At 38.7% G+C, this 14,452-nt stretch overlaps 1 protein-coding gene across 1 annotated transcript in view; it reads left to right on the top strand.

The window, feature by feature from the left end:
• The first annotated feature begins 388 nt into the window (after positions 1-388).
• fw (furrowed) overlaps positions 389-14,452 on the top strand; it is a 524,942-nt gene continuing 510,878 nt past the window's right edge. The window contains exon 1 of the mRNA XM_067146533.2: positions 389-682. Within this exon, the coding sequence (XP_067002634.2) occupies positions 574-682 (109 nt within the window). The 5' untranslated portion in view covers positions 389-573. The remainder of the gene's footprint in view (positions 683-14,452) is intronic.

Here is a 14,452-nt window from a genome sequence, read left to right as displayed (position 1 = left end):
GAACCTAAGGAAAGTCCGGTACTTCCTTCTCAGAAGCAACTTCAGCAGCTGCTTGAAGTACTTCGCCCGCCCTGGGGCTATAGGGCGCTGGGGCAGCTGGTCAGGAAAGACAGACGGGTTGACCGTACGTACAAGAGAAACTCCAAGTGATGATATGGATGGTATGCCGGTATCTTCCTACCGGTAAGGTATGTACCTTCATGTAACACAATAGCATTACTGTCACCTCTACAAGAACAACGAGATCACATCCCGTTACAACAAAATACGCCTTGTACGTCACAGATCCACGTGACCTGACTATGCTTTCGCCTGGGCGAGTCTCGTGAACGAGCGAAGGTTTCTTCGGCAACGACCACGCCAGTCCAGCTCTGTCAGGCCGTGGAGGAAGACCCGGTTCGCGCGCCATTCGTACAGTGGGTTCAGTGTTTGAAGTCTTACGGGAAGAAGTGCAACAATACTCATGGCAAAAGAGGAAGACTAGTGCATAAAAGTGTTGACAGTGGTGTTTGTTATAAGTTCATTCATACTGTTGAGGACGTTCATGTAAATGAACGTTGACAATTCTCAGCCATGGTGTGTGTGGCAAGTTTGTTGTTATCATCAAAGTGTTCTCCAGCATCGGCAGCTGTAGTGTTCCTCTTCGTTCTTTCGGGACTGTGTCATAGGACAACAGCAGAAGGTAGGTCATTTTCTTCTTTTAGGAGGCAATCGTACAGCAGAGCGTTCTAAATATACAACATGCTTTCATTTTGAACGATACAATTGAGAACTAACTGGCACCTCTATGGCTGTTACAGGATATTTCAGCCAACCGGTATTATGCCATAACTATGGCTATACAGCATATGTATTAGTAACGATAAAATTATAATAAAGCTGTGGTTATTTGTTACCTAAACTAAAAAAAGAGACAAGCACACCCACGACTACCTTGTATAGGAAGTATCAGAAACCTCTATTATTATCATAATAATAATTGTTATTAATGGTCAGCACCGCGACCTTCGGTCCATTGTCTCCCAGGTTCTATTCCCGGCCGGATCCGGGATTTTAGCCACCACTGACTAATTCCTCTGACTCAGGGACTGGGTGTTTGTGTTTGTCTCATATGCAGACAATATAACACCATTACGGAAACACGCAATAGTGAATACATCCCTCCACATAGGTTTGGCGTCAGGAAGGACATCGGGATGTAAAAAAGGGACGAGTCCGCATATGCGACACATTTCACACCCGCGACCCCACCAGGGTGTGAGAAAAGCAATTAAGATAGAAGAAAAGTACCTTTATTATTATTATTATTATTATTATTATTATTATTATTATTATTATTATTATTATTATTCACGTAGACCTATTAAACCGGTACAGTTTCTGGACTGTTTCGGCTATAGAATAGAGTCACTCATTAAACACTAATATTTTACACATAGGTACAAAGGAACTCCATATTTTTACATGGGCTAGGATTTGATTCACTTTGCTCTATTGTCTCCCACAAATCACTGATTCCCATACTGAGAAGACATCTAATGGAGATGAAATCTCGTATGTAGGAACTTCCTCAGTATGTTAGCAGATCAGAGTTCGTAAAAAATTATCTAGAATTTGAAGTAATTTACTTCCTGTTATTTTAATTTTGGGATATCTTGTTCAATAGTAAGTGCAAGTGCAATGTGGCAGTGATGTTTGTACTAATGTGTATTTACAAGTAATGATAACTCAATTCAATCTTCGCATTCTCTTCTGGAGAGTAACCTCGGAGAATGATGTCTAGGATGGTCGAAAGTGATATTTTAATTCTTCTGCTTAACTGACCTCATACCAGATCGTAAATCTTCCATGCCAGATAAGGAAATCCTGTCCTTTTCGACTGTACAGCGCACAGGCTAAAGCATTTGACCACAGATATAAACATTTGAAATATACATTTAACAAGACGCACACACACACACACACGCGATGAATTTTTTGATAATTTATAAGCTGCTTAATCAATCATTACAATCAATCATTACTGATATGCATTTAGGGCAGTCGCCCAGGTGGATCTTTTGTTTTCCAAGCTGAGCCTGAGAAGTCCATACATTAGATACAATACAGGTCTAAGCATATTAAATTATATTAACTAATTCAAACATGTTTATAATAGACTTGTACATGTACTGATGAAACATTACTGAAATAATTTTGACCGATCGAGTTGGCCGTGCGGTTAGGGGCGCGCAGCTGTGAGCTTGCATCCGGGAGATAGTGGATTTGAACCCCACTGTCGGCAGCCCTAACGATGGTTTTCCGTGGTTTCCCATTTTCACACCGGGCGAAAGCTGGGGCTGTACCTTAATTAAGGCTACGGCCGCTTCCTTCCCACTCCTAGGCCTTTCCTATCCCATCGTCGCCATAAAACCTATCAGTATCGAAGCGACGCAAAAAAATGAGATACACGAATTGATAATAATATAAAAAAATATAGCCTATATTCTTTTTCAAAACATTTGGTTACTAATAGATACATACAAAATTGCGTGCTCTCCTCAACATCTATCTAGAATTATCTTTATACAGGCTACTCTTCCAAGAAGAAAGATGTTTACGACTGTTTTAGTAGGGTATCGTTCACAGTGGACGTTAAATGCGTCAAAAATGCGCGGGGCCGTTCGAAGAAAATATCTGTTAAATTTTGTTTTCCGCTGGATAAGGATTTGAAGAGGAGGTGTTTTTTTTAACTCTCTGTGGTGGAAATAATGCATTGGTTTAAATATTCTGTAAACGTATAAAGGAGTCTTTATGTTCAGTATTTTATGCGTGGTAACAGCTATTGAGACCTCCTGACGTTCATGAAGTTTCAATCATTGTGACTGAATGTCTCCATCACGACTGGCATTCTTGGCGTATCGGATGCACGCATTTTGCATCCTCTCTAATTCGATCCTTAAAATTTCACAACTAAATCACCACTTGCTACATAAAGAACTGATTTTTTTCCAATGTTCACGAAATAATGGGTTCTAATTAATAATATTTGGATAAAAGCGATATGTTGCGAAATGGATTCCCAAAAGTGAAATTTGGACACAATCGCGAATTACAATTATCGTATTGTTTCACAGCAAATTTCACATAGCGTTTTTGTATTAATACGATCACAAACACCCAGTCCCCCGGCTAAAACCCCTGGTCCGGCCTGGGATTGGAAACCGGGCCCCTATAAAACGGACGGTGCGAAAACTGAATTTTAAAGGATAAGGAATAATAATAGAGTACATAATGAAACGTAATAAAATTAAGAGGCAAATTAACTTTTCATTTTAGTCGGACCTGTGGACTTCATAGCCAGGCTCTTTTCTTTTAAAACCTTGGTTTCTTATATCAGTACATTTTTACGCCTCTTCTCTACATCCTACTCTTCATGATTGGAAGTGATGATTGTTCTCAACACTGATATAATCCGAAATGACTGTTTTCGTACTTATATTTCTCACTGGAAATATTTTTAACATTTTGGATATGAAACAGCATGCGAAATCCACTTAAGATGCAGAATTTGATCGAATGGCCATATTTGAATTTAAAATAGCCATCTAATCTAAAATTGTGGCATGTTATGTAAAAATGCATATTCTAATATTCAGAAAGGTAGTATGGGAGGTAAGCTACAGGTAATTAAGGCCTCATCAACTCTAGTAATTGCTTGACTAGTATGTATAATTAATGTCTTTCACAAACATTTCTTTCTTGCCTAGGGCGACCCAAGGAGTGGTTAACAAACGAGCAAAAAGGAGTTGAGTACCGTTGAGAAAACCTTCAAACAGTTTTAGCGACAGTGACCAATTTTACCATTTTCAAAGACAGCATAAGCACCGTTAATGTAACTCCCACACACATACTCTGCGGTAGGAAGGACAAACTAACTTGGATTTACAGTACATGGAGCTACAAAAACTAGTCAGGTATGATTATATTACAAGTGTGACAGAATGTCTACTATATCTCCGGAGCCGCTGATGTCCTGGGTGAAACAAATCGTTGACCACGATTGCTGAAATGTAGCATTAATCTCGAGAGTGTTATATCAACTAGAGCACATTTTAAATGCCACTTTTGTCTGTTATATCTTAATCTGTCTGATACTGAAGGTGACCCATAGGGTCCAGGATACTAAAACAAATGCATAAGTTAACAGCCTACAGTAGTTAGAGGCAACTGAATTGTTGATCTGGAGGAGATTGCAGAGGATAAGTTACAATACAAAACAATAAAATACAATACGATACAATACAATACAATAGATTTATTTTGTCTGGCAAGATTAAGGCCATTAGGCCCTCTCTTCCATCTAACAAGAAAATACAGTTTCTACATGTGCAAAATTGAAATAAATACACTTACATTGAAACATCTTGCAACTACTAAACAATACAATATTATGATAAGAAATAAAAAAATAAAAAAGCAAAAAATAGGAGAATGATGATGATGGTGGTGGTGATGATGAAGATGATTATTTACACAATTATGACATGATTAGCTAATTTCTATTATCCTTGGTAATAACAGTGGGATTATATAAATTCTATAGTTTGAGGAAGGCTAAATATACAATATTTCCATAGCATTACTTAGTAGGTAGCGGTGACAAAGTTGCCTAAAACTAGCAGGTGAGGCTCCTCTGACAGAGACGGGTAGTGCATTCCATTGTCGTGCCGAAGAAATAACAAAATGAGTTTGTGTATCGTGTGGTGCGGTGAGGTGGAATAGATAAGAGTGTATCAAATTTTGACCGTGTTCCAAAACTGTGATTGGATGAGAGGTGGTGAAATTGACTGTACAAGTAGGGAGGTGAGCATGAGGAGAGTATTCGACGAAGAAGACATAAAGCATGAAGATTACGGCGCTGTTTGAGTTTTAGCCAACCGAGTTCATCGTAGGCAGGTGTAACATGGTCAAAGTAACGTAGGTCACATATATAGCGAACACAGGCATTTTGCGCGCGTTGTAGTTTGTCGTTAAGAGTAGCAGTCAGGTCGTTGTACACGGCGTCACAGTAGTCGAAATGAGGTAATACCTGAGTGCAAATGAGGCGTTCTTTTAATACTCGAGAAAATATGTTACGGAATCTTCTAAGTGAGTTAAGTGTCGCAAATACTTTCCTGGAGATGCTGGTAACCTGCTGCTTCCAAGAAAGATGTTCGTCTATCATAACGCCGAGATCTTTGACAGATTCACTGAAATCAATGGGTGAATTTTGTAGGTAGAGTTTTGGTAAAGTGAATTTGCTTATAGTTTTTGAACAAAGTTGAGGATGTGAAATTATTATAGCTTGGGACTTTACGTTATTTAATCTAAGTCAATGCATGCAGTTAGACTGAAATGAAGAGCAATACCGAAGTCCATAGAGAGATAGAGGAGAAAAAACGGAGTCTGGTAAATAAAGTTGAAAAAAGATAAATAAAATGTATTGGTCACATTCTATGGCATGAGGAGTTCCTTTGTAACATCATTGGAGGAAGAGAACGACTCAGAATGTCTTATTTAAAGAACTGCTTCCGAGGATGAATTGCAAGATCTACACTGAGTTGAAAAGACTGGCTCAAGATAGACATCTATGGCTGTGGCGACGAGGCTTACCCTTCAGAGTTCGATGATAATGATGATGACAATAGTTATAAACAGAGTATATGAAATATAAAAACTGAAAAGGTAATTTGTGATTTTCGGCTATTGAGCGCGTTATCTTGAGGATATATGTACAGCCGGGCTGAGTGGCTCAAACGGTAGAAGTGCTGGACCTTCTGAGTCCAGCTTGGTGGATTCGATGTCGGCTCAGTGAGATGGTAGATTCTCAATTAAGCCAGCCTCGAGTCGGTAGATTTAATGGCCTAAGGGACAAAATTCCGGCACCATGGCGTCTCCAAAAACCGTTGAAGTAGTTAGTTGGATGTAAAACTTTTATTATTAATAATAATGTAAATGGAATTTCAATTTCTAAGGGAATTCTTCAGTGCTATGAGGGTAACAGTGTTAATGACACCTTTACTGATTCGGTCGACAAAGAAAGATGTTATCATGCCCCTGGCTTCAAAGTTCTTGGGATGATATTTTGAAGATAGTGGATACACGGGTTGTATCTATTCCTTTTCTCTTCGTGAACTTCTGCTGGCTATGTCACATTGGTCTCAACTCTGACGGTTGACTACCTCTCTCCTCATTTCATTTCCCATGATTAGGAAAGATGATTACTCGCAATAGCAATAATCTGTATGCAACACTTGTTCTTTCACTGAGCAGGTTGGCTGTGTGGTATTTGCCTGTAGCTGTAAGCTTGTATTCGGAAGATGATTGTTTCGAACACCACCACTGATCTAAAGATAGTTTTCTCTAGTTTTTAATTTCATATCAGGCAAATGCCTTAATTAAGACCATAGTCCCTCCCTTTCTTAGGGTACATTCCTACCCTATCGTCGCTAAAAAACGCGACATTAAACCACTAGCAAACAAAATACACATGTTCTTTACTACTTTCATTTTGAATATGATACAAAATGCAAATTGTAGTCAAAATGAAACGACAGTTTTTAAGCTGTACTACCAATAATTTGTATGAAAGCTGAAGAAGATTGTCATTTTCTCGCTATATAAGTTCGATTTACTCATTTCTATGTATGGAGTATAGTTTTATACGGATAATAAGGGGGGAAAAGCAGAAAGTACAATGGTAATCTTTGAAACATATGGCCGAGCTGAAAGATGGAGGAAAAGTAGATAAACATTCAGTAGATAAACTGAGAAGAGTAAATGAGAAAAGAAAGATAATTGAAGGCATTGCGAAAGGGGAACGCTAATTATGTAGATCACGTAGTGAGAAGAGACTGCTTACAAAAAAATAATCAAGCAAATATCAATGCAAATTGAAAAAAAGAGAAGAAGGACGTTCGGAACGTTGACAAACATCATAAACGGAAAAATATAACTTACTAAAAGGAAATACGACACAGTTCTGTTAATACCTGACTACCAACAGATACGAAAAGACAGCTGGGTTACTCGCCACCCGTTTGTATGTTAATTACGAAAACTGCGATGTATAATATTGGTTTCTTTCACATATTTTTAATAAATGATTCATTCCATAAGATCCCACTGTCCAAATGCGAACATAGTTTTTATTTTGCAAGGCTGAGGGGTTCAGACGGTTGCGTGCTGAACTTCTGATACCAACTTGGCAGGCGCGATCCTGACTCAGTCTGGTGGTATTTGAAGGTGCTCAAATAAGTTAGGCACCTCGGGGTCTCCGAAAACCGTAAAAGTAGTTAGTGGGACATAAAATATTATTGATTTAATAATAGTAATTTATTATTAATAATAATTTGTTTTTATGAAAAGAATGCCAAGGTACGCGTAGCAGTAGAAAGCTACTTTTAAAGTGGTTTTTTTTTTTGGTCTGAGAGTGTAGCAGTGTGTGAAAGGCGTTGTTGAGAATACAAAGGCGAGGAAATGTAGTGATCGGTAATGCTGAACGTGACTGAGCAACGTGATGAAGATCGCGGTTTCTTTCTAAACGCGGCAGAGAGGGATATAATTTAGCACTGAATTTCACATTGTTATTATCAAAGTGATCCTATTGACGCATAGTACTTCTGGTTGAGATACCATGTTTTAAGAACGTCTTAGAAACGAGTCATGACGATCACGTTCTAGCTGCCACTGAGATTGTATTCCTGACCTAGAGTTCATTTCTACTCCTGCAGTGTCCGGTAGTTTATTCCTATCCAACCAGCTATTGCAGCTATTGAATACTTGTACTACTTCTTGCAGCTCCTTGGCTGAATGGTCATAATCCTGGCCTTGCGTTCAGGGGTCCCTGGGTTAATAGCACTGGCTCAGAGACTGGACATTTATGTTCGTATTATTGCATATCTTCATTTATATATAACACACCACACTACAAAATAGGTACGAATAAAACTGTAGATAGGTGTCTAGCTCCTTGGATGAGTGGTCAATGTGGTGGCCTTCAGTTCAAAGGGCCCCAAGTTCAATTACCCGCCGAGTCGGAAATTTCAACCTTGTCTAGTGAACTCCTTTAGCTAAGAGGCGAGGGGAAGGGGCTTGAATTTAACTGCCTACGGTTAATTCCACTGACTCGGGGTTTGGGTGTTTGTCCTCGTCCTAATACACACCTTCATTTACGTACAACACACCACATTATACTATGTAAGTTACCATAGAAACATGCAATAGTACATAAGTATGGCGTCAGGGAAGGCATCCGGTTGTAAAACGTGGCTTAATGCACATACAATACTGACTCAAGTAGTTGGGTAAAAACCAGGAAAAGGAGAAAGAAGCAGAAGGAGAAGAAGAAGAATTGAGCAATTATTGATAATATACCTGTTTGGACCTCTGTAGCACTTGATCTTCTGCTCTCAAGATAGTGGATTTGATCAAAAAATTGCAAATTCTCAAAAATGCCTGAGAGACCTAGTTAGTAGTGGGAGGGGGAAGATTCAAAATTGGGTCGGACTCGGGAGCAAAACAGCAAGCATAACCACAGTGCGAAACATTTATGATAAAATTATGGTGTTCGTGAGCTGAGAAACATGTTTTTGCTATTTGTTTTACGACGCGCCGACACAGATGGGTCTTATGGCGGCGAAGGGATAGGAAAGGCCTAGGAGTGGGAAGGAAGCGGCCGTGGCCTTAATTAAGGTACAGCCTCAGCTTTTGCCCGGTGTGAAAACCACGGGAAACCATTTTCAGGCCTGCCGACAGTGGGGTTCAAGCCCACTATCTCGCGGTTGCAAGCTCATAGCTACGCGCCCCTAACCGCACGGCCAACTCGCCCGGTGAGCTGAGAAACAAAACACGCCTATTTTCCGTAAAGTAATACAGATAGGCCTATATGATTATCTTACTGACGATTTAGCTTATGGATTCAATGACCAATCCGATACAGGAATATCAGGAACTTCAGTTAATTGCAGTTACTGCTCTCATGGGAACTTACGATTCCTAGCATGTGTTAAGATTGTTGCTGTTAGTAATAGTAGTAGTAGTAGCAATTCAACGATCCCAAGTTGAGATCCCCTAAAGGTGGGGCAAGATTACATGTAGCAAACAATAAGACACGTTGTCTAAGAGAAGATCGCTTTAGAAGCAACATTCTTCTGTGGTTGAAACTTCTTCTTTTCTATTTCTTCTTCTTCTTTCCTGGTCTTTACCCGATTGTTTGAGGTTGGCGCTAACGTGGATTTATCCTAGTTTTACGGCTAGGTGCCCTCCCTGACGCCAACACTATGTGGAGGCATGTATTGCATGTTTCTGTATTTGTGAGCGAATGAAAATATGTTTTAAAACGACAAAACACACACACCGAGCCACCAGACTAGAGGAATTAACCAAACGCAGCTAAAATCACCGAAATGACTGGAAACCTCGCGCCCTATGATCCAAAGGTCACTACGACTGGTCATTCAACCAAGGAACTAACTCTGAAGTAGAATTTCTGCTATCTGACACCAATTGAAATGGCTTCCTGGTTGAAACGTTTGCACATGATTATTTTTAGAGGAGTAATCTAGTAACTTCCGCAAAAACTGATTGAAGATGATGTGTATTTGGCTTCTACACTAGAAGGAATTATTCGATTGAGATTTATGTAATATTCAGTGATTGAATATGCGAGCTTAGTCTATCGTCAGTCTAGAGTCGTGACCGAGAAGAAATGAGTGACTGACTGATATTTAACAGACAATGAAGCACAGTCATGCTCGTAAGCCGGATTCACACAAGTTGGAATGCTTTTGCCAGTACACTCACGAATGGCAGAAAATTCTGGTGAAAGGGTAAAACCTTCTCTATCACATTCCATGAAAGGTAGGTGTTAAATGTGATTACCTTCTCTTTCCCTGCATGATACATTTAGTTTCATACTTATAGCACTTATTCAAGGCTGAGAAATATTGGGAAGATCGGCGGGGTGTTTATTAAGAAAATCAAAGACGTTAAACGCGTAGTTTATTACATATCAATTTACTGTTCAAAAACTCGACAAGTTCCAGCAACAAATACTTAGTTAAAGTAAATAAATGTTGAACAACTTTCGTGAAAACATAGTGAGCGTAATGCGCGTTTTATAACCATGAAGCGACACAAACAAATAAGTGAAAAATTGTACATATAATATTTTATTATTCGACTTCTAACTCCTTTTTAGAGGAACTTTCACTTATCCCAAGTATTAACTATCACAGGGATAAAAAAAAAACCACTTTTCCCTTTTGCGAAAATCAAATGATGTTTCATCGCTCATGGCCATCCATCAACGGCTGTTAATTTCAGCTGACCACGAGCCATAAGACATAGCCTGCGCAGTTGCTAGGTAACATTGCCTGGCCATCCATCCGTACCTTATATCACAGCCTGCACGGTTGGTAGGGTTTAACTTACGTCACGCTAACTTCCGTAACTTACAGTACATTTTCAGATTAATCCTAGACATAAGAAACATTTTTGTCAGGACTCGGAAGATCTCAGAACGATTCCCATTGTATGCGCTGCCTCAAGGAGATTGAAACTCTTGCGCATGTTCTGGGATCTTGTCCTCATGGTGAACTTTTAAGGAATACGCGTCATCATAACCCACACATTAATAGCGACAACGCTGAAAGACCAGGGTTTCCAAGTGTTTGAGGAGGTTGATAGCTTGGCGGACAACGGAAGCCATAGAAGGATCGACACCATTGCCTTCAAAAATAAGAAGAGAGATTATATCATCGATCCAACTGTCCGTTTTGAAAGCCATAAGTCGCATCACTGAGATGTCAACTTCGAGAAAAGGAGCATTTACTTACCAACAATTCCTTACTTCCGAGAAAAATACCAGCTAGAGGAAATCGATATAGTGGTTCTGATGGGGTGGACTTAACGGAGAACAATTCCCGTTTTTTCCAGTTACAATGTTAAGGCAAATTGCCATCTTTGCATTAAGGGGCCCATTAATATATTCTAAAGAAATATTGTTACAATTAGGTTAACATTTAAATTTCTCAAGTGTATCTATTTCTTTTCTGAAAATTAATATAAAAGTATACTTTGTCGCAAGGCAGTCTCTGTATGAGAGGAAGTATTTCAAAAAATAAGTATATAACTATTTTCAATGTGTTTATAATTTTTACTATTATTACTATTCTGCTCTACAGGATCCTTGGTGCTGTTCGACAGGATTAGGCTATGTGACGGCACCGGGGTTTCATCCTGTTCATTCCTACTATCATATATCACATCGTTCATTTCATCTTATTAACTCCTCTGATGGGGTTGGTGTCAGGAAGGGCATCCGGTCATAAAATCTCGCTACAAAGAATCATCTCACGTCATACCCCATCCCGTACAGAAACGGGAAAAGGGTTGGAAATACATGCATGCATCATTTGCACTGACAGCGTTTAAAAAGCAAAAATAGATAAACGAAACCTGTAATATATAAATAAGATTTGTTCACTCTCTGAAGTTATACTGAACTGGTTTATGGTAACTGTGACCGTGACAGTGAACACGCATGCGATGTATGGCTGTTAATAACGTTATCAGTGATTTACTTTTAGCTAAGCAGATCGTGAAAAAACGTATTCTACTTTCAAATAATTAGATAATATATTATTAGTAAAAAACGATAAAATATAAGGATGCTTTCGTTAAGTTCAATTATCTAGATGATTATCAACTAATTAAAAATCTGGGAACATATTAGGAGCTCACAATTATTTATAAGATACCGATATGTTCTAAGTGAGTGCAGCAGCTTTAAACTTCTGAGACCACTTTGTGATTCATCCGTCCGACTTGCACCATCTAGCCTTGTTGGATTACACAACACAACCCTGATCTGACCTCTGACTGGTACAGCTCGTGGTAGAAAGTGTTCATGCCTCCAGCTAGAACTTCTTCGTACCTAGCTGTGCCTAATAACTGCACTTCTTCCGTAATATATTATTGTTATTATTATTATTATTATTATTATTATTATTATTATTATTATTATTATTATTATTATTATTATTAAAATACTCGTTGAAATATTAAAGGTTTAATTTATGGACGTTTAATTTATCTCATTTGGTATTTGTTGGTGGATGATAGCAAAGAGGATCATTTTCGTGGCTCTTGCTACTAAGATGACAATTATTATTTAGAGATTGTTTATAGGAAATATTAACTCCATTGTAAGGATTAATCAGTATTTCAATTAAATATTTCATTACAAACATTTTTGATGTGGAAAATATTTCTTAGCATCCTACGAAAAACGTAAAATTAAGCAATTTCTCTCAACTGTGCCGAAAGTTAAAGGGCTAAAGGGCCCGGAAAGGTCTTTAATAGCTCTATCGGACTAAAAAAATGTTTCGAAAACCACTTCCGGCCTATATGCAGTTTCAGGGAAACTGCCTAAAATCGCTTGTTTCTTTATTCGTTTTCTTTTTAATTAAAATCCTAGCCAAATTAACTTATTTACATAATTATTTCTGTAATGTGCTCCTTGGCTCAGTACCCTCAGGCGTTTTTTGATTTTTATGGAAAAATGTCCACACCGATTGCAGTTATAAGGGCCTAAGCGAAATTCTGCATTGACTTTCATTAGCGCTCTTAGTGGTAGGAAAAGCAAACTGCGAATCTAATCGACCGGATAACGATGATTAAGAAGAGGATTGTAGTTAGGAATAAATACTATATTCTCGTATTTTATTATATTTTATTTACATAAAATTCGTAGCTCATATCCCTAGGATGTTTTCAACGTTGAGTTCCTTGCTTAAAGGGCTAGAACTGTAAGTTTTTTTTCATTTCCTAGTATATGGCGTCCCTCACTTCGTTCTGGTACATCGGAGAATACTGGCTCTCTGAGGAAAACTTCATGTTTTTGAAGGATTACACTTCTGTCTCATTGATGGTAATACAGTAATTTGAGAGTGCTAGAAAACAGGCCATATAACAAGTGTGTATGCTCGGCCGCCAGTCGCAGATCCCGCCGAATATTCAAACTTCCAGTGGTTACTCCTACGTCTTGCGTGATGCATAGTGTATCAGCAGGCGCATGAACATTTCTACGCTATAATAATAATAATAATAATAATAATAATAATAATAATAATAATAATAATAATAATAATAATAATAATAATAATAATAATTTTCGTCCCACTAACTACTTTTTCTTTCTTTACAATTTTCTTTACATCGCACTGACACAGATAAGTCTTATTGCGACGATGGGATAGGAAAGGCCTAGTAGTAGAAAGGAAGCGGCCGTGGCCTTAATTAAGGTACAGCATTTACCTGGTGTGAAAATGGGAACCACGGACAACCATCTCCAGGGCTACCGTCAGTAGGGTTAGAACCCACTAACTACTGTACTTGTCGACGGTTTTCGGAGACGCCGAGGTGCCGGAATGTTGTTCCGCAGGAGTACTTTTACGTTCCAGTAAATGTACCGACACGGGGATGATGTATTTGAACACCTTCAAATACCACCGATCGACCTTGTCTAGTTGGGGTCAGAAAGCCAGCACCTCAAACCATCTAAGCCACTTAGCCCGGCCCTGTAGAACAAAGCAATTCTAGGATGAAATTCACCTTTCGACTTTCAAAGTAGGTTATGCACCTATACAGTATAGGGAATGAGTACTGAAATACACTGTCTTGTTTTAATTCATACAAGAACTTACAAATTTGAGTTCTAACCGACGTGAACATTTTCTTTAATCGGTCAAGTATGCAGTTTGCTTGACACAAACGTTGTGCATGTTGCCTGCAGCGTACAGTCTTCCATAGTGGTCGGCGTTATTTTATTGTTTTCTTAACCCGCGAGTGGTCGCTATATGAGATTTTCCCTCACATTATTGTTTATTGTGATATTACTTCACAGTGATGAAAGGGAGATGACTGTTCCCTCTTCTAGCTGAGTTTATAACTGTCGTGAGTAGAGCGATTCACATTTGAAGGGTAAGCACCCCCTCCCCTAGTCAGAACAAAGGTTCCTACATGACCGTGCACACTGCGTGAGAGTTTCTCTCATCGCGCGACCAATGGCGTTGGTGTTATGTTGAAGTGGAGTGGAAAACTTACTCCTGTTGTACGTGTTAGTATTTGTATTATGAGCACTTCTTGTTTTTGAAAATGTTATTGTGTTAAGAAACCTTGCTTTTTACGTAAATATTACTAGATATAATGCATGTGTGAGATTTTATTTGTTTACAACTCCAGGACGGAAGTTATTTTTATGTACATTGCATATGTTATTTTAAGTAGCAATTTGTGTCTTTAATAAACACCTAATCATTTAATACTTATGACCGGCTCCATGCCTAATGGTTAGCGTGCTGGCCTTTGGTCAAAGGGGTCCCGGGTTCGATTCCCGGCAGGGTCGAGAATTTTAAGAATAATTGAT

The sequence above is a fragment of the Anabrus simplex genome, chromosome 4 (genome assembly GCF_040414725.1).
Source record: "Anabrus simplex isolate iqAnaSimp1 chromosome 4, ASM4041472v1, whole genome shotgun sequence".
Classification (NCBI taxonomy): domain Eukaryota; kingdom Metazoa; phylum Arthropoda; class Insecta; order Orthoptera; family Tettigoniidae; genus Anabrus; species Anabrus simplex.
This window is presented reverse-complemented; position numbering and strand designations above follow the sequence as displayed.